The sequence below is a fragment of the Girardinichthys multiradiatus genome, chromosome X, assembly GCF_021462225.1.
Source record: "Girardinichthys multiradiatus isolate DD_20200921_A chromosome X, DD_fGirMul_XY1, whole genome shotgun sequence".
Classification (NCBI taxonomy): Eukaryota; Metazoa; Chordata; class Actinopteri; order Cyprinodontiformes; family Goodeidae; genus Girardinichthys; species Girardinichthys multiradiatus.
In genome coordinates this window covers 16,690,853-16,716,061 of record NC_061817.1, presented here as the reverse complement: position 1 = coordinate 16,716,061, position 25,209 = coordinate 16,690,853, and the positions used below count along the sequence as shown (strand labels likewise).

Genomic DNA, 25,209 nt, shown 5'->3' with positions numbered 1-25,209 from the left:
GAGGAAGTGAAATCTCATTATCTTTTGTATGAAAAATGGAATTAACATGTTTTGTATAGCACATAGACCTATCCCAAATTAAAAAGGATGTATAATAGGTCGCCTTTACATGAATTGACCACCTTTGAGATAAATTAGAGCAGACACTTTGAGCCAGGCCTGCTCATCTGACATTAGTGTCTGACCTTACAAATATGCTTCTAGAAGAATGGTCTAAAACAAAAAACACAATCCTTAACCTTGTCAAAAGTCCTCCCAGAAGAGTTCAGGCCCCTTATAGCTGCAAAGGGTGGATCGACAATATAGTAAGCCCTATGGATTAAGAATAGGATGTCACTCAAATTCATATATGTGTGAAGAGAACTAACCATGGCAATATGGTATTTCTGGTCGTGACAAACATGATTTACAGCAGCACCTAGAGAGCAGGGTGACAACAGGTATCAGGAGGTAAGTGCAGTCAGCTGCTCACATACCGTGATTGGGATCGGATCATGATTGTCTCTAATTGTGGACATTTATCTGAAGTGACAGCAGAGACCAACGGTAGCTCCCTGAGTAAAGACAGGGTTCTTGTAAATCCAAACTAAGTTCTAAGTCAGAAATGTATCCCTCTAATCCTTTGACAGTAGTAAAATGCCATTGCTTTATAATCGCATTCATTGCATAAGTAATCAGTTTTTATTTTATCAAAGACAATTTGTAAATCCTATCTAGTCTTTTGTTTTTTATTTTTCTTCTTCTTTTTTACCTTCATTGACAAATGCATACTTGTGAATCTGTAAACCCTAATCATGTTGTCTGTCAGCATGTCTTCTAAAACACTTGTCTGTAACCGCTAAACCTAGGACTGCTGTCTTTTTCCTGCCAGGGGTGGCCGTAATGAGCCTTGCCCAGAACAGCCTCCTCCTCGCCGGGTGTGTGTGACGAGGATCCTGTCCCTATCAGAACTGGACCCAGATGTCCTTGAAAGCATGTACTCTTTGGGGTGCTTCAGAGACCGAGTGAAACTCACACAGGACCTTACAAATGAGGAGTGAGTACATGACCTCTATTCAGCTTTTTCACACTGGCTTTATTGAAGATACAAACCTGTAGCAGAATGTGGCGAGAAAAGAATCCAAACCTGACTTGAGCTGTCTTTTAGTTGGTTTACTCCTGATTTTCTCGTTTACAGCGGCCTGAATGGACTTGTACAAATGCTTGCATGTGTTCTGTGCTTTCGTTGTTGCCATCTCTCTGTCCTCATTACCCCATCTGTTTCATTGGAGCTATGCAGTTATGTGCTTCATTACCTGCCTGAGTGGACAATAACAACAGCTTCTGTCTGAAAAGGACTTCTTGTGTCTTGCTCCCTGTCCAACCTCAAATGTCCCTTTTTTGGGATGTTGATTTTCACTCATTTCATTCTAAAAGCTGCAGTTCTGTTTAATAACTGACAAGCAGTAAACTTGTGGTGATCACTTTATTTTCAATGGCAGTGGGGAAAATATTTGCCCTTAGTGTATTCTGTTTTCCTTAACTGATTAGCGCTCTTGCTAACATCTCTGGATCATCTCTAACCCATTTGACATGATGCAGTTTGTTCATTCAGTTTTTGAAAATCTGCGGCCTTACAAAGTTTTTCACCCCACCGGAGATTTTGTTGCATTATAACCTCAAACTTCAGTGTATGTCATCAGGGTTTTATGTCATAGACCAACATAAAGTAGTTCACAATTGTCAAGTAAAGGCATGTTTATTGAGTTTTTTATCAATAAAAATGTGTATGTGATGTTGATTTGCAGGGAGAAAATTGTGGACAAGTTTAAAGCACGGTTACTTTATAAAATATTCCAAGCTGTGAAATTTTCACAAAGATCTCCTCAAGCTAACATTTGAAAATGGCTGCAAACCCACCATGACATGGCTGTCTAGCTAAACCTGTCAATTTAAACTTTTTGTCCTATATGCAAAATGCTATGTGGTGGAAAACTAACATTGCAAATCACCCTGACTGCACCACTCTGGCTAATAAGGTGGCAGCATCATGCTATGGGATACCTTTCTTCACCAGGGGCAGGGGGACTGTAAATATACAGCTAGAACTACAACAGGATGATTTAGATTAAAGCATGTTCAGGTGCCCGAATGGCCCAGCAAAAACCGAATCCCAAATCAGAATCTGTGGCAGGACTTGGCTCTCCATTCAGTCTGAATGAGGTCAAGCTATTTCACACAAAAAGACCAACATTTTATTATAAATTACTTTGTGTTGATGTTTCACAGACATTATAACTTGGTTGTAAAGTGTCAAAATGTGAAAGTTCAAGCTGCATGAATACTTTTGAAAGGAACTGCAAAGCGGCCTCAAAGCAGCTAAATCTAACTCCACTACAAATACGCTTTTCCTAAGAAGGGGGTACATTACGGTGAATCTAAATGGGATTTGTATACCAGAATAATATTCTGTCGTCAATTATAACAAGATGGCATCATTATCATCTTACAGCACAACTTTAACATGATGGACCCATACCCCGAATTTCAACAATATCCATGGCTTTATGCACAGCCAACCAAACCATATTCCATTTTACTTGAGTTCTCTACTACTAATTGCTAATTGTTTTTGTCAACATGTTCCGTTGTCGTCCTGCTCTTCTGTTTGCAGGGAGAACCAGGAGAAAATGATCTACTACCTCCTATTGGATAGAAAAGAGCGATACCCAAGCTGTGAAGACGAGGACCTGCCACCCAGGAATGACATTGGTAACAGAAGTTTTTCTTTATTTCCCTTGTGACCTTATGGGGGCAAATGTACATTATATTGACAGTTACTATTAGTTTTCCTTTACTTTGATTTAGAGATGCAACGGTCAGAGATGTATGGTTGATTTCATCAATTTGTAATGTTTTGTCCTGCTAGAACCAATTTTATTTGAATTTCTTTTTCTCAAAAATATCCTTAATTTACAGCATTCAAAAAAACTGGGCGTAGCAGTATGATAGGGTTTTACTAATTTTCTAAAACAAGGACAAATAGATTAGAGAAGTCACATTTTAAACTGTCTGCAGTACCTGTTAATAGTCATTACTGTGATTATTTTGGTTTGTAGAACTAAGTGTAAATATCAGTCTCTGTGTGTACTCCCTATTGAAAGCAGACCCTTACCTTAAATTTAAACTGAAGTATCTGCGGTATCAACTTCCACACCAAAGGATGTTGTGGTTTATGTGACATGTTTACACAAACACATGGTGCGTTTACTGATGAAAAAAAGACTCGATCTTTAAACCCGTCTGACCACTCAGCTAGTCAGAGCTGCTCAAGTTGAAAATCACCTGAATCCTGACAATTTTTGGGGCATCTATACTTTGATTCGATGTACAAAACTTGTAGTCAACAAAAAGTTGAAATTCCACTTCTGTCTTCTTGGTATTGTTGTCCAAGACCCACCAAGGAAGCGTGTGGATTCCCCCATGTTGACGCGTCATGGTCGTTGTCGTCCAGAGAGAAAGAGCTTGGAGGTCCTCAGTGTTACAGAACAAGGGTCTCCCACCCCACCTCGCAGGGCTCTGGACACTAATGCGCACAGCCAGAGGTAAAAACTGATTTATCCTCATCATTTCATTCGTGAAAAAAAAACTTAACCATTCACCAGAGGTATTACAGCCAACAAAACATGTTTTGATTAGTTTATCTTAAAGAGCTGTTCACCTTTCTCTGACATGCTTTACTCTTTGACAACTTCCAAAGGTCTCGTTCAGTCAGCGGTGCATCCACAGGTCTGTCCTCCAGTCCCCTCAGCAGTCCCAGGGTAAGGACTTTACATCACTCCGCTCTTTGGTTCCATGTTGAAATGCACATAACATCTTGCAAGCGCATTATAGCTTTAAATGAAATAATCCATATTTCCATTTTTGTACATGTGTCACAGCTTAAATAAACCCTGAATTCATGTGATGTAAGGGTATAAAGGTGCCTTTTTGCTTTAAAATAGTGAATTAAAAGGAGTAATGTACCAGTTTGTCTGATAACTAGCTAGTAGTGTTACAATATTCACTTGAAATTTGGGAATATGGTGGATATTGTACCAAGGTTATTAATTATTTGCATCTCTTAATCAAAACATTAAAGTTTGCACTTATCTGAAAAACAACACTTTATGAATGTAATATATTGCCTATTATGCAGTTTTTAACAATAGTAAGCTTGTGATGAGTAGTTTTGAGTTGGCACTGTCTTAGAAACAGTAAGAAATCATGTGGGATAAGAACAGGGCTCATTTAAGAGAAAGACTTTCAGTGGGAGTATCGCTAAGTTAGAGATTTTTTCCACAGAACTTTCTTTAAGCATTACAGAGTTGTTTGTGTGGTCACTATCTTCTGAATCAGGCCTAAATAAACAACTAAGGCTCCAAAATGTATCCTTTGTTGAACTTGTGAAATCCAAAGTGCCCGAGGTTACTTCCAAATTGAATACAACGACTATCTAACCATCCATCTATCGTCTATACCTACTTGTCCTTGCAGGGCTGTGGGGGTCTATCTCAAGCGGTCATGGGGCGAGTTGCAGGGTACACCCTAGACAGGTCACTAGTCCATCACATGGCAACACTTAGACACACCAGTCAAACACAAATGTACACTAAAGGTAACTTAGATTTATCAATTAACCAAACAGTCATGTTTTGGGACTGCTGAGTATCTGAAGAGAACCCACAAGTGCACATGAGAACATGCAACTCCACACAGAACGATCCCAGGTGGGGTTTTGAACTCAAAACCTTCTTGCTGCAAGGCAACACCCTAACAATTCCTGGCGGGCTGAGTGGTGATTTAATGGTTGGATGGTGAAAATTTTCTCTTGATTAGGTCCTATTTTGAAAAAGTGTTAGCACGAGTCCTTCATAAGAATTTATCTCTAATTTTCCTATGTGTAGTAACTCCTAACAGCTCATAACTACTACAGTGGCCAGGAGGTGCAAACCAACATTACAATATCTGAAAAGTTCCGAAACACATTTACAAATGACAAAATCTTACGGAAAGGGAATGTACGAACTCCGATGCTGACCCGGAAGTGGTAACGGGAGCGCTCATGGGGACCCAAGATGGACAGCAATTGAGTGGCGTTTTGCCCGTTTTTGGAACCACTCCTTCAGTTGTTTAGATGCTGGACTGCAATAGGCGTGGCAGTTGCATATAGGCATCTTTAAAACATATTTTAAGTGCTAAGAGATCACAAATAATCAGACAATAAAACATGACATCATGAATATATTCGGTAACTACATAAAAAATAAATGGAAATGTCTAAAATTGATGGGCTTTAATTTTGAAATTCCACATCAGATGTTGGTGAGTTTTAATGAGTGACATCTGGAGGTGTCCTGTCAACATGAAGTTGATTAATCACTGGAAACAATCCGTTTTCTTGCTATAAACACAGTAATGTCTAAAACGCCTTATTTTTAAGGGCTTTAATTTTGAAATTTTACATCAGATGTGGGTGAAATTTGATGAGTGATCTGAAAGTGTTCTGTCAACATGAAGTGAGACTGGTCACTGGAAACAATTTAGTTTTAATAAGCGTGGATACGGGGAATATTAATGGATATTCACAAATAATGAACACACAAAGTACCACAAAAAACTGTGACAAAGACTAAAATGTCATATCTAGATATTCGCAAGTGGATTTTTAAATATCGAATATAATCAACCACCACGAGTCTTCATTTAAAAATAATTGCTTTTACTAAGATCTCAGCAAGCGCTGCTGCTGTAATTCATGATGTTTTCACGCACAACAAAACCACATGAGGGCTGATTTCCTTTTCAAAGTGGAAGCAGCTGGCTTGACCGCAGTAAAACGAAGGCCGCCGCCGTGGAAACATCCTGGAGGCTTTTACAGCTGATCTGGCACCCTCTGGCATCCTTGTGGCAACCTGTGGCACCTTCGTGGCCAGGGACTCCACAGAGTGCCAGCGTGTTTTTAAATAATTCATTTTATTTTCTGTGATTAACAATTCACAGTAACCATTCATGATCTATAACAAACTGAATGTTTGTGGAATGTCTCATCATCCTTTCAGCAGGTTATACATACGCATAATAGTATTTATGACATAATTTCCATCTCAAGTAAATACAGCCACCTTATATTATGAGTCTAACGCTCTTTTTTAAATAATATCAAATAATGACATCATCATTTGAAAATAATTTCTGAATAACAGTCAATAGCTAATAACTATAATAACAACCCATTTGCTGAGGATCAGCATTTACTTCGGCAAAAACAGCGGCAGCCGGCGTGGCAGCATCTTAGAGGTTATTAGTGCTAGTCTGGAACCCTGTAGCACCCACTGGTGGTGGAAATACCATTTCTAGTTGCTACTGCCACGAATTGAGCTTGCTGCCTCTCAGACTTTAAGGACCGACCTCACGAAAAACAAAACCGAGTTAATCTACTCATATTTGTGCCATAAAACGGCGCTCGATTGCTGTCCATCTTGGGTCCCCATGAGCGTTCCCGTTATCACTTCCAGGTCAGCGTCGGAGTCATTTGTAAGAGTGTCTCGTGTTTTGTTAAAGGGTTTTCTGAAATGTTAAGTTGTTTTCTCAAATGTAAATTTGTTCTTTGAAATATAAATTTGTTTCGGGACTTGTATAAGTGTTTCAGATATTGTAATGTTGGTTTGCACCTCCCAGCCACCGTAAACTACACACAAGTACTTCACTTTGAAAGAACCAGGATATTCCTTTCACATGTACTATCTGCAACTTTAGAATATAACTATGAGTTTTGTTTTCCAGAATTAATATCCTGTGATGTTAACTTTGCCTTAGTAATGCTTGCTCCGTCTGTTTTTGCTACTCATGTTTATCCAGCCCCCTATCACATCTTCATTTCAGGCATATCATGCTGTTTACGTCTCAAAATGGTCAAAAACAGGTGTCACACAATTGGTGTGCAGAATAAGAGACCATAAAATCCATCTTCCATTTGCGTGCATCTTACTGGGTCTTGTTGATATTTTCTGTCCATGAATCATATTTCATAATCATTGCCTCCTGTCTCATCTGTCCATACCCCTCTTTCTCCTTTTTTGTATCTTTTTCTGTCTGCCCATCAGAGCCCAGTCTTCACCTTTAACCAATCAGAGGTCACCTCCACTTCCTCTTCCAAAGACCCCAAAGCAGGAAGTGCCACCACTTCTCGGCCCACCCGTCCGATGCCTGACCCAAAAACCCAAACCTTGCCCTCCAAGGGTCCCACTGACCGGCCTCAGCTCCACTCCATGAAGTCACTCCCCCTCCAAACACCTCGCTCTCCTTCGCCATCCCCCTCTCCCATCCTCTCCCCCATCCCACGGTTCTTCAACTTCCCTTCTCCTTCCGTCTTCAGGTCCAAGAATGTCCACTCATCCTCTAACTCATCTGCCACCCCTTCCCCTGTTTCGCAGGTTACGCCACAGGGCTCGCCTCTGCCCACTCCGCTTGGCACACCCGTGCACCAAATCCAACACCCTTCCTCCACCACCCCTCCCTCCTCCTCCTCTTCGTCTTCGTCCTCCAGAGTGGACGGAGCGGGCGGGGCGTCACTGTCACTGACCCCGCCCTCCAGTCCAGGAGGGAGTGGCAATCTGGCCACCTCGAGTTCCACCCACTGGAGGACGAGGCTTAACTCGTTTAAAAACAACCTGCTGGGCTCTCCACGTTTCCATCGACGTAAACTGCAAGGTGAGCAAAGTTCTGAATAGAAGCTGTTGTTGCATCCCTTAAATTTGTGCTGCATCTGAGGCCTCACACCGCTGTAAATTCCATCAGAATCTTGTAAAATCTCTTCCTGCCAAAAAAGAAGCATGTGCTTCACCCCGCAGCTGTGTTGAGTAACGCCGCTTTTGTGATAAGCTGAAATTAGAGTAATTAAATTAGAGTCTGCCATCAAGAATCATTGACCTTATCTTCTCACTCCTTCCATCTTTCGTCCTTTCTCCCTGCCCATGTTTTTTTTAGTTCCTACGTCAGAGGACATGTCCAGTCTGACTCCTGAGTCCAGTCCAGAGTAAGTACACGCATCTTAATTTATCTGTATCTCTGTGTCTGTTATCTGCAGCCAGAGCCTGAAAAAATCAGAACAGTAGTCTCTAAGGACTATGGTTAGAAACTACTGCTGTATTGTATGTAAAATATATAATATTTTTTATTACTTGGTCCAAAAAAACAAATCTATCATTATGAAGATTTTTGTTTTATAATTATGTGACAAAAAATAACTGCAAGAGGAATTGTCAGTTGGAACACTGTGCCTCTCCCCTTGATTATAGTTGTGCAACACTAGGTTTGGTTTGGCTATGAATAACTAATAATAAGTGCCAACATCAATTATTAACAAAGATAGTTATTTTAATCTAAATTAAATCAGGTAGTGATCCATGTTGGATCACTACCTGATTATCAGGAATTGATAGCCAATCAGCTCTCAGTCTCTGTCTGTTATTGTTTTATGAATACCTAGCTGGTGAGGTGTGGTGTTATACAATTATAGATAAAGGAGTGAATTCATGCACTGGCATTTTGAAAGGCCTGCACACATATACAGAATAAACACAAACATCTTCTCTCCAAAGTATAATTTGTTAACAAAATACTTAAACTTTAAGTCAACAAACTCTTAACTGCTAGTAACATTCAACTAAACTACTTAGTAAAAATGAAAAATAAGAAAACTAATAAACTACAAAAAAGGAAGCAAAAGAATAAAACTGAAACCAATAAAATGATGCAATGATATCACAGTTCAGTGTGAATGTGTTTGTACAGAAACAAGGTTTGTTTTGAATGAGGCCAAATTAGCTATAAAGCTAACTAAAAACAATAATTTCAGTTCACAGTGCAAATCAGAAGAGTAAATAAAACTTAATTTTAAGAAAACAATATTTTAAGAATTCATTGCCGCATTAGAAATCATTATCCTTTGGGCAATTGATTCTTAGCCATCGCAAGGAGTGATGGACTACTAAAATGGTGGCTGACTCATAATTGTGCATTCTTGACGGCAGGTCTAATGATGTCACATCCTGAATCAGTGGCTCAGCTTAATAAAGAAAAAATATGCATTATTTTGACCCTTAAGCAAGCTGATTTTTTTGCAAATTGTCCATCTTTTGAAAGTCAGACTGCTGTGCATCTTTCTTGCCTTTCAATCAAAAACTATGGCACACAACTAAGACAGGCTGCCATTCATTCTGACATGCATGGCATTACAACTCTGAGATGCCATGTTTACTGCACACATGCATTACTGCAACAGAATTTACACCAGTGCTACTTAAATGTCACTGCTATAAAAAACCTTTTTGAACCTCGTGGTATGCAATGCAGATGCTCTGTCTGCACTGTTGAAGTTCATCTTGTCTTGGTGAATGATTAGAGCAGCTCAAATGGATGGCAGCCCCAACGTACTTTGTCATTAGCCAGCTACTAATTATCTGACCTCTTAAGGGTATTCATGAGCTGATGGTAAATTGATAATTACAGTAAAAAAATGAGATGGTGAATCACACAAAAGCGACATACACCATCCTGACGCTGTAAAACACATTGTGTGTTATCCCTATACACATTTTTTAAGTGAGGTTTAGTCCATAACTCATTTGACAACTTCTTGTACTTGTCGTTTTCCACTTTATCCGGGACCGGGTCGCGGGGGCAGCAGACTCAGCAAAGACGCCCAGACGTCCCTCTCCCCAGACACCTCCTCCAGCTCCTCTGGGGGGAGTCCAAGGCGTTCCCAGGCCAGCCGAGAGAAATAGTCCCTCCAGCGTGTCCTGGGCCGTCCTCTGGGCCTCCTCCTGGTGGGACGTGCCTGGAACACCTCCTGAGGAAGGCGTCCAGGAGGCATCCAATATAGATGCCCGAGCCACCTCAACTGGCTCCTCTCGATGTGGAGGAGCAGCGGTTCTACTCCGAGCCCCTCCCAGATGGCCGAGCTCCTCACCCTATCTCTAAGGGAGTGCCCGGCCACCCTACGGAGGAAGCTCATTTCAGCCGCTTGTACCTGGGATCTCGTTGTTTCGGTCATGACCCAAAGTTCATGGATATAGGTGAGGGTAGGAACGTAGACCGACCGGTAAATCGAGAGCTTCGCTTTTCAGCTCAGCTCTCTCTTCACCACAACGGACCGGCACAGCGCCCCCATTACTGTGGCAGCCGCACCGATCCGTCTGTCGATCTCCCGCTCCATTTTTCCCTCACTCGTGAACAAGACTCCGAGATGCTTGAACTCCTGCAGGAACTTCAATCCAACCTGAAGAGGACAAACTACCCTTTTCCGGTCGAGAACCATGGCCTCGGACTTGGAGGAGCTGATCCTCATCCCAGCCGCTTCACACTCGGCTGCAAACCACCCCAGTGCATGCTGTAGGTCTTGGCTAAAGTGGGCCAGCAGGACCATGTCATCTGCAAAAAGAAGAGACAAAATCCAATGGTCCCCAAACCAGACACCCTCCTGCCCTTGGCTGTGCCTAGAAATCCTGTCCATAAAAGTTATGAACAGGACCGGACAGGACTTGTACAGAGACCGGATGGCCCCTAATAAAGGGAGCACTCCTGGAGCACTCCCCACAGGGCACCACGGGGGACACAGTCGAATGCCTTCTCCAGGTCCACAAAACACATGTGGACCGGTTGGGTAAACTCCCATGAACCCTCGAGTACCCTGTAGAGGGTATAGAGAGCTGGTCCAGTGTTCCACGGCCGGGACAAAAACCACACTGCTCCTCTAGAAGCCAAGGTTCGACTATCGGCCGGACTCTCTTCTCCAATACCCTGGCGTACGCCTTACCAGGGAGACTGAGGAGTGTGATCCCCCTGTAGTTGGAACAATCTCTTATGAAGGGGGACCACCACCCCAGTCTGCCAGTCCAGAGGCATTGTGCCCGACCGCCACGCAATGTTGAAGAGGCATGTCAACCATGACAGCCCTACAACATCCAGACACTTGAGGCACTCAGGGCACATCTCATCTACCCCAGAAGCCCTGCCACCGCTGAGCTTTTTAACCACCTCTGTGACTTCAGCCTGGGTGATGAAAGAGTCTAACCCCGAGTCCCCAGCCTCTGTTTTCACCAGGGAATGCTTGATGGCAGGATTGAGGAGATCCTTGAAGTACTCCTTCACCGCCTGATGATGTCCTCAGTCGAGGTCAGCAGCCTCCCACCCCCACTGTAAACATTGTTGACGAAGCACTGCTTCCCCCTCCTGAGGCGCCGGATGGTTTGCCAAAATCGCTTCGAAGCCAACCGGTAATCCTTCTCCATGGCCTCATCAGACTCCTGCCAGGCCCTGATTTTTGCCTCTGCCACCACCCGGGCCGCGGCACGCTTGGCCTCACGGTACCTGTCAGCCGCCTCAGGAGTCCCACAAGCCAACCACAGCCGATAGGACTCCTTCTTCAGCTTGACAGAATTACTTCCTGCCTTCCTGCCGGTGTCCACCACCGGGTTCGGGGATTGCCGCCGCGACAGGCACCGCAGACCTTACGGCCACAGCTACGGGCAGCAGCATCGACAATAGATGCGGAAAACATGGTCCACTCAGACTCTACAGTACAGACCAAACGTTTGGATACACCTTCTCATTCAAAGAGTTATCTTTATTATCAAAACTATGAATTAACACATGTGGAATTATATACTGAACAAAAAAGTGTGAAACAACTGAAAATATGTCTTATATTCTAGGTTCTTCAAAGTAGCCACCTTTTGCTTTGATTACTGCTCTGCACACTATTGGCATTCTGTTGATGAGCTTCAAGAGGTAGTCACCTGAAATAGTTTTCACTTTACAGGTGTGCCCTGTCAGGTTTAATAAGGGGGATTTCAAGCCTTATAAATGACAATCAGTTGTGTTGTGCAGGAGGTGGATACAGTACACAGCTGATAGTCCTACTGAATAGACTGTTAGAATTTGTATTATGGCAAGAAAAAAGCAGCTAAGTAAAGAAAAACGAGTGGCCATCATTACTTTAAGAAATGAAGGTCAGTCAGTCCGAACAATTGGGAAAACTTTGAAAGTGTCCCCAAGTGCAGTCGCAAAAACCATCAAGCGCTACAAGAAACTGGCTCACATGAGGACCGCCCCAGGAAAGGAAGACCAAGAGTCACCTCTCCTGCGGACCATAAGTTCATCCGAGTCACCAGCCTCAGAAATCGCAGGTTAGCAGCAGCTCAGATTAGAGAACAGGTCAATGCCACACAGAGTTCTAGCAGCAGACACATCTCTAGAACAACTGTTAAGAGGAGACTGTGTGAATCAGGCCTTCATGGTAAAATAGCTGCTAGGAAACCACTGCTGAGGACAAGCAACAAGCAGAAGGGACTTGTTTGGGCTAAAGAACACAAGGAATGGACATTACACCCGTGGAACTTTGTTGTTTGGTCTGATGAGTCCAAGTTTGAGATCTTTGCTTCCAACCCCGTGTCTTTGCGCGGCGCAGAAGAGGTGAACGGATGGACTCTACATGCCTTGTTACTGAACCAGCATGGCTACCACAGTATCTTGCAGCGGCACGCTATTCCATCCGGTTTGTGTTTAGTTGGACCATCATTTATTTTTCAACAGGACAATGACCCCAAACACACCTCCAGGCTGTGTAAGGGCTATTTGACCAAGAAGCAGAGTGATGGGGTGCTGCGCCAGATGACCTGGCCTCCACAGTCACCGGACCTGAACCAATCGAGATGGTTTGGGGTGAGCTGGACCGCAGAGTGAAGGCAAAAGGGCCAACAAGTGCTCTGGGAACTCCTTCAAGACTGTTGGAAAACCATTTCAGGTGACTACCTCTTGAAGATCATCAACAGAATGCCAAGAGTGTGCGGAGCAGTAATCAAAGCAAAAGGTGGCTACTTTGAAGAACCTAGAATATAAGACATATTTCAGTTGTTTCACACTTTTTTGTTCAGTATATAATTCCACATGTGTTAATTCATAGTTTTGATGCCTTCAGTGTGAAGCTACAATATTCATAGTGATGATAATAAAGAAAACTCTTTGAATGAGAAGATGTGTCCAAACCTTTGGTCTGTACTGTATGTCTACAACATCCCCCAGAATCTGGTCAAAGCTCTCCCGGACGTGGGTGTTGAATACATCCCTGGCCAAGGGCTCTGCCAGACGTTCCCAGCAGACCCTCACTATGCGCTTGGGCCTGCCAAGTCTGTCCGGCTTTCTCCTCCTCCAGCGGATCCAAATCACCAGCAGGTGGTGATCAGTGGAACAGCTCAGTCCCTCTCTTCACCCGAGTGTCCAAAACATGCGGCCGAAGGTCTGATGATATGACAACAAAGTCGATCATTGACCTCCTGCCTAGAGTGTCCTGGTGCCAAGTGCACTGATGAACACCCTTATGTTTGAACATGGTGTTCATTATGGACAATCCGTGACTAGCACAGAAGTCCAATAACAAAACATCGCTCGGATTCAGATCGGGGAGGCCATTCCTCCCGATCACACCACTCCAGGTGTCACTGTCATTTCCCACGTGGGCGTTGAAGTCCCCCAGCAGAATAATGGAGTCCCCGGGAGGGGCACTATCCAGCACCCCCAACAGGTACGCCTAGAAGGATGGGAACTCCGCACTACCGCCCGGCCCATAGGCCGGAACAACAGTTAGAAACCTGTCTCCAACCCGAAGGTGCAGGGATACGACCCTCTCATCCACTGGGGTAAACCCCAACACGAGACGGCTGAGCTGGCGGGCAACAAGCAAACCCTCCCCAATCCACCGCCTCTCCCCGTGGGCCACTCGTAGAAGAGAGTCCAGCCCCTCTCGAGGATTTGGGTTCCAGAGCCCACTTTGTGCGTGGAGGCGAGCCCGACTATTTCTAGTCGATATCTCTCGACCTCCGGCACAAGTTCAGGCTCCTTCCCACCCAGTGAGGTGACATTCCACGTCCCTAGAGCCAGCCTAAGCATACGGGCAACTTTATTTAGTATTTATCTATATTAATTTGTCTTGGAGGCTGAAGTTATTGACTAGTCAAAAGTGGGCAAAGACCCAAGGGAAATTCTACCGTTTTAAAACAAATCCAATGTCAAAAACACCATAGCATTTTATGAATCTGTAAACAGCCACCATGTTTCCAACGGGTGGTTATTTACAGAGAAATAGTGTTTCGGGTCGATTTAACATATATTGAAGATAGGCAATATAAACATAAAATAGCAGTCACATGAAACAGCTATGTCACTTTTGATTTTTTTTCCACCACAGGAGGTGTTTCTCACATAAACATCGTTGGTGCCGGGCTGCCTTCTATCTCTACTTTCTGTCTAAATAAGTATCAACTAAATGATCACAAAATAGTATTTTCATGAACCCTTCTGAAGTTGGAGTCACCTTAGGACGGTAAAAGTCCGCTTGGGTCTAGGAGCCTCTGGGGCCAGCTGTTAGCTTTAGCCTTCAGGAACTACACCAACTATCTACTGTTGGGAAGATATGAATTGCTTTTAATTTTTTTATTAAAACATCCTGAACTACCTCTTGAAAGATTCACCTTAAAGTCTCAAAACAGTAATATGATGAACAGATAGATAATGTTGCAGCAAGGTTTTAGTTGCTGGATCAGTTCCAGATAGGATAAAATCATAGTGTTGTATTTAGGAGTCCAAGTAGCATAAATCACTTTAAATTAGTTCTAAATTGAAAAATAAATGATTGAAATTATTTCCCCATTTGTAGGCTGGCTAAGAGGTCGTGGTTTGGTAACTTCATCAGTCTGGAGAAGGAGGAGCAGATATTTGTGATGATCAGAGACAAGCCGCTCAGCTCAATCAAGGCTGACATCGTTCATGCCTTCCTCTCTGTGAGTCTATAAGGCTTCAACCAGCTTTTAACCATTGCTATAGTGTTTGCCTTTGCAATTTTAAAAGGCATTGATTTAAGACTCCATCTCTGTCACTTCCACAGATCCCCTCTCTCAGCCATAGTGTGGTATCTCAGAATAGTTTCAGGGCAGAATACAAGTCCTCGGGTGGCCCATCTGTCTTCCAGAAACCTGTCAAGTTCCAGGTAATGTTTCCTTCTTTTGCTTCTGATATTTTCTTAATTCAGCCAACATCATAGATCAAATATGGCTTCAAAAGGTTCCAAAATAGAGTTTAAGTTTAAAGTTCAGTTTATTACTTCCATTTCGCAGGTGGACATTGCTTTCTCTGAGGAAGAGAGGGAACGCGAGAGGGAACGAGCGGAGAGAGAAGGACGAAGAGAGATGGGCATCTACAGTGTCACCTTCACTTTACTAGCAGGTGAGAGGCTGGAGACAGACGCTGTTCAGGTCTGGTATCAACATAAGACCTGCCCATTTCATTTACTAGAGGAAAGTTGAAGGAACAAGTGTTCATGTCTTTAAATCCAATAGGAAAAGTGCTTTTAAAAGTTTCCCCCTGAAAAACTCAGATTTTTAGAATGTTTGTTCTAAAGTACCTGGATACAGTATCTGTTTTTTAACAACGCTGTTTATGGAATGTATTCTGAGCTTTATACAGTGCTTTTTAAAATAATTCATACATCAAACATAAATCTTTACCATTTTCTTGTGTAACAAAAACCGATTTCACAGATTATTTTATTATGATTATATTAGTAGCTACTTAAAGCGGTTCTTCTTGGGTCAGTTGGGTTTGGTTCATTTTCCATTAAAATGATTGATCTGTAAGTGACACAAATACAACAACAGTGGAGCTGCTTGGTCGATGGCTGTTGTCAGACTCAGAGTGAAAGAAGAAGAAGACGAAATACTCTGGATAAGTACAGGAGAGAGATTAGCGAGGCCGCACCCTACCCAATCAGTGACCGACAGTCTTGTGCCGTCGTGTTTTAACATGACTCGGTACGGTTGGAACCACAACCAAGCAGGTACTAAAGATAGTACGTATAGAGCTGAACCGAACTGCGCTGATTAGGGACTAGTTGAAAAGGGCCAATAATGGTGCATAATCGTGAAGTGGGAGGAAAATGAAACAGGATTTTCAACATTTTTACAAACATAAACCAGAAAAATTCGTCGTGCATTTGTAATCCGTCCTGTTTACTCTGATATGCTTAAATAAAATTCCATGAAATCAACTGCCTTCAAAATACAGCTAATTAGTAATCAGAATGCACTTGGCTGTGATTTAATGTATGAATCCAGCTATTTCTGTTAGAGAACATTGGTGAACAAACAGCATCATGAAGACCAAGGAACACAGCAGACAAGTCACAGATGGAGAGGAAGGGGAGAAGAAGGGTTATGAGATAGAACAATTTTCTAACCCTTGAACGTCTTAAGAAGCACTCTTCAATCCATCATCCTAAACTGGAAAGAATGTGGCACAACTGCAAATCTACCATCCACCTAAAATGACAATTAGTAGAGCCACAGCTCAGGTAGAAGATGATGGCGACAGGACAAACGTATGTTGTGTATGAGACAAATCTGGCCGTAATAGAAGTTTAGTAAGAAGAAAGCTGTAGTTGACAGAAAGAGTCTTGTTAACAGTTAGCCACAAGCCATGTAGGGGGTACTTCAAACATGTGGAAGACACTGCCACCCACCCACATGAGAACAAAATGTTTAGCCTATATGCATAATGTATGGCAGAAAAAATGCATTAGAAAATCTCTGTGGTGAAAGATGGTTGTGGCATCATCAAGCTGCTTCAGCAGGGGCATGGAACCCGTCCGAGTTAATAGAAAGATGGATGGAGATAAATACAGGGCTGTCAGAGGCTGCACAAGACCTGAGACTGGGGGGACCCTAAACCTGCAGCCAGAACTACTGACTTGGGGAGGCTGTATAATAATGCCCCACTTTTCATATTTTTATTTTAAACCTATATATGATTTTCCTTCCACTTCACAATTAGGAAACACTTTAAAGTTTAATGTGACAAAATGTGAACAGTTAAAGAGATATAAATACTCTTTAACTGTTCAACAGTTAAAGGTACTCTATGAAGGATTTGCAGCTCTACAGACATGGATGATATTTATTCCTTCTGGAGTGTATTTTTGTCACAGAGTTGGGAGAAATAAAGGGCTTGTTATTTATTATAAAAAGAATCATCCACCTCTGTTATCATCTGTGAACAGGCACACCTTAGCATATTGTCAATTTTCCAAGCTGGTAATATGGCGGCCGCTGATGTCCTGTGATCTGATGGATCTGTTTGTTCTTGCAGCCAGTTTTGCTAGAACTGAGTGTTTCTTTTATCTTTGGTGACGAGGTTGAAAGGCCTCTTTGCCATCACCCTAATCTTTAGATTCCCTCCATAGGTTGTCTATCAGACTCAAACTCAGACTCGGAATTAGCCTTTAATAAACATTTGGCTTAGCTGTACATCCAGCCCATACACGCTACTAGATCCACAATTATGAGAAGAGATTTAGGCAATATTTTTAGGAAACTGTCATGTTTATGTTTTGTAAAGGACCCAAGTGCTGAGACTGACTGTGGCAAAAACAGAGTTGTTTAATTATCAAGCAATAAGGAGAACTTACAGGGCAATCACAGGTAGAGCAGGACATGGAGCACAGGTAGTTTAATGGGACAAACCAGTAAAGAACAGTGAGCCTACATACTGAGGGAGGAGTGGAAAATGACATAGGACCCAAGTTAACTAATCAAGGAAATGTGGAACAGCTCAGAGGATTGCTAATAGAGGAAATGAACGAAGGTGAAAAAAAGCACAGGGGACTAAACTGGACACAAAGGAAAACTACAAACCCAGGGGAGAATATACTAACACTGATCTAGAAGATAAACTAAAATACACGAAGAACAGAACACAAGAAGTAATTAAGAAATGTTGTTGTCCGATGAGCTAACCCCTCCCTCCTACATCCCTATGTCTAAAGGGATTGCTCAAACCAGCTCTCCATCTAACAGGTCCGGACTTCCCTAAACCTGAAAGGTCTTACTAAGCAGGTTTACTGAAAGTTCTGTTTAAGCTGGTGTTGGGAAATGACTCGCCTAGCCTCTGACAGCCTTCATACAAAAGTCTTGCCCTTCTTCAACTGGAGGTCTGGACGACTGAATAGCCTATCGCAGTCATCCACACTTTCAACAGTCACTTTTGTTCACGGCTGCTCATTCCCTAATTTACAACTGGCTCTTGGTATATGGTCTAGGTTAATTTTAGTGGCTCAGCACGAGCCCCAAGGGCGCTGTTTTAACAAACTTGGCTAAGGCAACCTTTAAAAACCTCCTAAAATATCTTAGAACCAGGCAACAAGACTTTTTACCACCAATGAAAAACCAACAATACGGTGACTCAAATAATTGAATGTCCACGATTTAACTAGAATTTTATATGCTTTCTTTAATTAGTAACGCTTTTGCAGGGGTCAGTAACAGCTTAGATTTGGCAACACAAACTAATTTCAATAATAGAAATGAATCAATCAACTCAACCTGTCTTTCCCTGATGCTGAAACTAGTGAGTTTGGAGAGACTTTGAAGACGGAGGCTCATCCATGCACCTGATGGAGAAGTTTCTTCTGGTAACAATGAGTGGTTTCTTGAAGGGAATACGACTTAATCTTCAGTCTTCTTCCTTTAGGTGGCAGGCACTGATGCTCCAGGCTTTGATGGTTAAACAGGATCTTTGTTGTCATATGTCTCTGAAGACAGTAGTTTCCAGAAGCTGAAGAGTTGAAGGAAACCCGGAGACATAAATGAAGTTGATTCAGGACTTCCAAAAGCCTGAAACTTAGAGCAATCAGCTGTTCACCGATCAAGTTCACTTCTGTTGTCTGGATAAAAAGGCTTTAGATGAAATCAGATTCTTAATTTTGAGGCACAGTCCTTTCTGGGCCCACGGGTTGATCCTCTTTTTAATGTAGTCGATCAGTGGGGCTGTGTCTCTGTTCCTTTTCCATCCAAGCTTATTTTCTCCATCTGAACTTGTTTGCTGGTCTTCTGCGAGGAAACAACCCCGTTTCTGCTCTCAGCATTGTTTTTATAGCGCTTGATGCCTTCACCGGTTAGGCCTTTATTAGGCTTCTTAGTTATTGCGCAACCTATTCAGCTCAGCTTCTTGATTATTGCTCAATACTTTAGTCATGGTCACTGTGACCTACTGATTCTGTTTCTCAGCCTTGGAGATGCCGATAATAGCAGCTGGTCTGTAGTTGCATCCTCCCGTCGCTGTCAGCATGCAGCTGGCTCTCGTCACTCCTAGTCATCCTCCAGTTCTTTCCCTAATCTGCTCAGTTTTAATCTTTACACAGTATTACACATTTCATTCTTCAGCTTTCAGCATTTACTTTAAAACACAGTTACAAAACCATCACTTCATTCTTTTTATTCATGCTTTACAAATGATTAATGTTATATTTCTCTCATATATAGCTGATTGAGAATGTCAAACCTTAATGTTTTTTACTCTAATTCTCAGTTCTTAACCACATTTCAATCATACATCTTTTAACTTGTTAATCAAAGATTGCTAATTTTATTCAATACATGTGAAATAATATAAAATCATCATACATCATTTCGTTGGATATACTTGTTTATATTTTTGCAAAAGATAAGACAGATAATACGTGGCCCCACACAGGCCTCTCCAGTCTCTCAGCTTCAGAATATGAGAACATGCTTGTTTCACTCCCCACTGCTTCAACTGTGTGTTTTAATAATTATTGCATGGATTACTCATAAGGATATTTATTGTAACTTTTATGGAGTTAACTGTGAGCAGTTACTAAATGTTGCATGGATTACATGGAAAGATCTACACCTAAAAAATATACCAATTTGGCAACACCTTTCAAACATAAATAAACAACAAAGAAATGATTAAAACACAAACACAAATGAAAACCCAAACCCCCAAGGATCATAATAGAAACCTAAGAATCTCTATTATTTTGTTCAAACAAATAAAAGCTTTATTAATCACAAACTGTTCTAAAGATTCTCAAATAAGTTTCACTGGTTTCACTAAGCCACATATTGCATATTTATGCTTGTCTAATTCCCTAAGGCTGAATGCACTGAAAATGCTATTTTTTGATTTCAGAAATACAATAGAAAGTTTATTAATAAAATAGAAAGTTTCATAAATCAAAAAAACTAAAAAGAAATCTATTTTAGAATAAAATCATTCAGTCATGTTTGATCAGGCTGTTTATTTTCTATTTTGATGAAATGGTTAATAAAATAATTCTAAACTTATGAAGAAGTGCTCTAATTTAGCAGTAATAGCAAGCTCAGAACCAGATGTTACCTTTAGCATTGTTAATGGCTAACAGTTAGCTAGTGATACAGTTTTTTTCCACCAGCAGTTTAAACTGTTTAAAAGTGGAGGAGGCTTCCTAAACACCTTTAGTATGGGTTAAAGTGTAACCAAGTTTCTGTTTATATCTTCTGTATAAGTACTTCCTTTTTGACTTTTAAATAAAAAATTGATACAACAGGGTATCAAGCTTTCATCTCTCAGCTTTGTATCCAGGACTCATATTTATACTTATGCTGCGTTCGATATGTGTCAGACGTCAGAGCTCGGGTCTGGGTATGATGTCACAACTTAGTTCTAGCTGCAAGTTTGAAAACTAGCTGGATTTGCTCAATTTTGTGGTGCTAACTAATAGTAGCAATACAAACCAAATACAAAGTAGCTATTTTGATTTCATGTGTTCAAACATTGTGGAACTGTTTACCATTTTGGATATTAAACCTAAGGTTGGTCAGAGTCCTCCAACTTTCTCAGTTTAAATTTTGACTTCAGAGAGCATTCCTTGTTGTATTCCCAAACAGGAACTCAGGAAATGTGACTTCAAAGTAAAAGCAGAACACACAGTTTATGTTGCATTAGATTAGATTAGATAGCTTTCCCAGAAGTCAGAGCTTGGAGCTGGGAATGAAGTCATACAAGTTGATCCTACCTATCAGAAAACCAGTTGTCCTCCTAGTTGTTATGGTTCTAACATGGCAAAAGTTTTCCTCTCCATTTTCTGTGTTCAAACACTAAATTACAATGACCTCAAATATAGATTGAGCAATATGTATGATGCTTGTGCAATAAGATTTAAATCTTTAGGAATAAATAGTTAAAACCTGCCACTTTCACTACAATTTACATGCACATCAGCCACTTTAGATACTGGCTACTTGGTGATCTTTAACTTTCTCTGCATGAACTCTGACTTAGGGACCTTCTTCCCCATGGAAGATTGTGTATTGTGCTATTACATGCTGAACAATAATTATAGCAGTAACTAAGAAACGCTAATATAAAATGATCAGGCACCCTTTGAAAGGCACGGAATAATATCAGGAAAGTCATGAGGATTTAACAAATATTATAAAGGAGGAGGTCAGTGATGTGTTTAAATGTTGTTTTTTTGTTTTTTACTGCCCCTAGTTTTCACAAAACATCTGCAGGTGTAAAAGATTCTTGAATATCTCTGTTGGAGGCTAAACTTGAAATCATTCGGTTTTTATGTTTTATTTTTAATTGCTTTTTTGATCATGACCATTGCATTATTATATTTACAAAATATATTTACATTTCTCAAATAATGTTCATGTGTATAAACCAACATTTCCTATTCAGGAATCCTTCAGTTAATTATCTTTCTTGAATGGACCTTTTTGTATGCCATCTATTTCATCCCCTCTTCATTAGCCAATCTGGAAGACTTCTATCATCTTCAGAGATTCCTAAATCAAACTTGCTTTTGTACTTACAGCTGGCCTCTTTGTAAAGTATCTGACATAACATTGCGAGGAAGGACAGTAAATCTAACATTACAAGGGAGATGTTGGGGGGGGGACTGATAACTGATTGTTCTCTTCTTCTCGTAGGTCCCAGTCGCAGATTTAAAAGAGTCGTAGAAACTATTCAAGATCAGCTTCTTAGCACCCATGATCAACCTTCTGTGCAAGCTCTGGCAGGTGCGTACAAAACATATGCATATTCACTTCAATTCAATTTAAATAAAAAAAACTGTATTAATCCCAAACAGAAATTAAATGCTGTTGTAGTTCTTATTATACAGGTTTCTTCATACAGTGCCTCATAAAAATATTCATAATCCCTAAACATTTTTTTACATATAGCCATGTTGTTACTACAAACGTCTGCAGCAGTTAGAGCAGCAGATCATTGGGTTTATGTCTCCATCAGCTTTGCACATAAAGTGACTGAACCTTTTGCCCATTCCTTTTCACAAAGAAGCTCAAAGTTAGTCAGAATTGATGGATAGCTTCTGGGAACATAAATTTTCAAGCCTTGCCACAGATTCCGAATTAGATTTATGTTTGGACTATGACTGACACATGAAACCAGTGGCCATGAGGATTGGTGTCCTGCCATGTTTAGACATGTTTATCTGAAACATGTCTAAACATGGCACACATCTGAATCGAATTATTAGGTCACTGGCATGACTCTGCAGAAGGTGTCTGAATGCTGGCGAGCTAATTCAGGCATTTGATTCAAGTGTTTTGGAGAAGGGACGCATCTGTATTCCATTCCATTTTATTGTAGATCTGGTTATAGATTTAGAGTAATTTTCCCGCTGCATGTAGGTATAGAAGTTCAGTTTTGGTTTCATTTGACCAGAACACCTTCTTCCACATGCTGTGTCTACATAGCTTGTGGCAAACTTATGGGCTTCTTATGGCTCTCTTCTTGACAATTTTCCATAAAGGCAAGATGTTTGGTGTGTATGAGTAGTAGTTGACCTGTCAAAAGAATACCCACCTAAGCTGTGGATCTCAGCAGCTCCTCCAAAGTCACCATAGGCTCCTTCTCTGGGCTAATTCTCTAATAAATGTTTTCCATGCCCATCCGTTCAGTTTAGATATACAGCCAGGTCTTCATAGATTTGCAACTGTCATACTTGTAGACTTTATTTACCATATGACTTCTGAAAGCAATTGGTTGTACTGGATTTTATCAACTGGTATCAGAGTAAATGAGGCTGTATAAAAGCGCACTTCACACTTTTCTGATTCTTTTTTGTAAAACTTTAACGAAAACCATGTTTTTTTTTGCCTGCCCACAATTATGCACTGCAATTATGTACAACTACCTCAACAAAATAAATGAAAGCTTGAAGTTTCCAGTTGTGAAGTGACAAAAGGTGAACAAGATAAAAGGGTAGGAATATTTGTGTCAGGTACTCTACAAGCCACATGCATGTAAGGTTATTTGAATAATGGACCCTCTCTGAAATTTTATCTCTTGCCTCTCAGATGAAAAGAATGGTCAGCACTCCCGTCAGCCCAGTGTTCCTTCCCATCAGAACTCCCGGCATTCTGAAAGTGGATCGGATCGAGTTGAAAGGGAGCATACAGCAGATGGAATGAGTGGCAGCAGCAGCAGCAGCAGCAGCAGCGGAACCGTCTTACAGCGGCGAGAGTCAGGGAGAGACAAGATCAGACTTCTTTCATCGTCCAACGGGACGCAGTCTCACCCTTGAAAAGAATATTGCTAATAAGAAGAGAGGGTCGTCTATCTAGAGGTGTCCGTCTGGCTTCCCTCTCTTTCTCTCAGTCCTTCCAGCATTCTCTCCTTTGCCTTTCCCTTATTTCCTTTTAGGCTTCTGACCTTTAACCCCAAGGAATAGAAGATGGGAAGGACCTTTGTCAAAGATAGTCTAGAGATACGACTGACAATTCCCCAGAAGTGTCTATCTGTAGTAGAAATAGGTACTGATGAAGTGAGAAAGCAGAACAGAGAAAACTCACAGCCAGGTAAACAAGTTGTCCACCTCCCACAAGTGAACAAAGCACAGGACATTTCTACTGAACAATCACAATCAACAGTTGCTTCAGACTTTGCAGGAAACCTCCAAGTACATCGGTGAGGATGGTTTATGCTGATCATGGCCAATGAGTGCAACGAAACATTCTGATTCATCATTTCCTGCCCATCCAGTTTGATCACCTGCATCACTTATTCTCCTCACCTTTCTATGGGAAAAACAAATGTGTTTTCTCCAACAGACCAACATGAGGGAAAATTGGCCAAGAATTAAATGAGATTGTTTGAAGTGGATTGTGTCGCTACATACTAAGCAAACCCTGTTGTAATTTTTCACAATCAAAGAAATGGAGGAACAATCTGAGGATCAGAGCAGAGGAACAAAAGTTGCCAGAGAATGGATCCGTGGAACTATGTTAAGTGGACATCGTACATCGAAGCGATGATATAAAGTAATCCTGACACACTTTCCCTTGAGTGTATGGAGCCCCCACAGTTATTTCTGAAATACAGTATAATATGAAGCTATGATACCATATTGCCTTTACAAGAGAAGACAAATGTGGATAACAGTAGGAATTTTGACACATTTCAAAGAAACTAGTCACACTCCAAGGACGGTCCCCTACAAGTCCAAAAGCATGCTGGATGAAAAGATTAGGAGGCCAAACATAGAATGAGCTGCCCCATCTTTTAGATACAGTGGACACAAAACTAAGAAGCTGAAAACCTTTACTTTGGCCTATTTATTAGAAATAAAAAGCAGTTTTTATTTGAAAGTTTTTAGAGCATTTGTTTTATACCATACATACTCCATATAAAAGGCAGAATGATTTGTTTTCACTAGTTTTTCCAGATACATTTGCTGTTTGTGAACTGTTACTTCTTAATATGGTCTCTCTGAACCTAAGAACAACTTCTAAACAATTTCTGATGTACATGTGAGCACTAATATGAAGCCCCGTTACACATCAACACATCATATTTTTACCAGCGAGGAAACCATAACCAGATGCAGTATGCTAATTATCAAATCCTTTCAACGTGACACAGGAAGTAACAAGTGCATATTCGATAGACCTGTAAACTTTTAAATAGTTCAGCTATCTATTACGTTTTACCTCCTATGGTTAGCATTGGCTTAGCACTAGCATGCTTTTAAACATGTTTTTTTTAACACAAATTATCTTTTTCTACCCATAAGTGATCTTTTCTGAACCGAACCAAACAAAGAAGGTCGAAGCGAATCTGACACATTAACAGCAATATATTTCAGTCTTGGCTTAATAGCTTGCTGTTGCTACAGCAGCATGCTACTCATGTTCTGTTTACACCATTATTTCCCTCTTTTAGGTGTTTGCCTAAAGTTTGTTAGCCACTCTCGTCTACTCAGGTTTCATTTAATTTTTGTTTTTAATATTATTTATTTTCTTATATTTCTAATGACAGTGCAAT

At 41.1% G+C, this 25,209-nt stretch overlaps 1 protein-coding gene across 1 annotated transcript in view; it reads left to right on the top strand.

Moving 5' to 3' along the window:
* LOC124863479 (serine/threonine-protein kinase BRSK1-like) overlaps positions 1-24,929 on the top strand; it is a 57,966-nt gene extending 33,037 nt beyond the window's left edge. Inside the window, exons 10-21 of the mRNA XM_047357865.1 lie at positions 872-1,036; positions 2,654-2,751; positions 3,434-3,584; positions 3,740-3,800; positions 4,337-4,345; positions 7,125-7,731; positions 8,008-8,056; positions 14,735-14,858; positions 14,963-15,064; positions 15,192-15,300; positions 21,849-21,938; positions 23,244-24,929. Of these exons, the coding sequence (XP_047213821.1) occupies positions 872-1,036; positions 2,654-2,751; positions 3,434-3,584; positions 3,740-3,800; positions 4,337-4,345; positions 7,125-7,731; positions 8,008-8,056; positions 14,735-14,858; positions 14,963-15,064; positions 15,192-15,300; positions 21,849-21,938; positions 23,244-23,470 (1,792 nt within the window). The 3' untranslated portion in view covers positions 23,471-24,929. The remainder of the gene's footprint in view (positions 1-871; positions 1,037-2,653; positions 2,752-3,433; positions 3,585-3,739; positions 3,801-4,336; positions 4,346-7,124; positions 7,732-8,007; positions 8,057-14,734; positions 14,859-14,962; positions 15,065-15,191; positions 15,301-21,848; positions 21,939-23,243) is intronic.
* Positions 24,930-25,209: the final 280 nt, after the last annotated feature.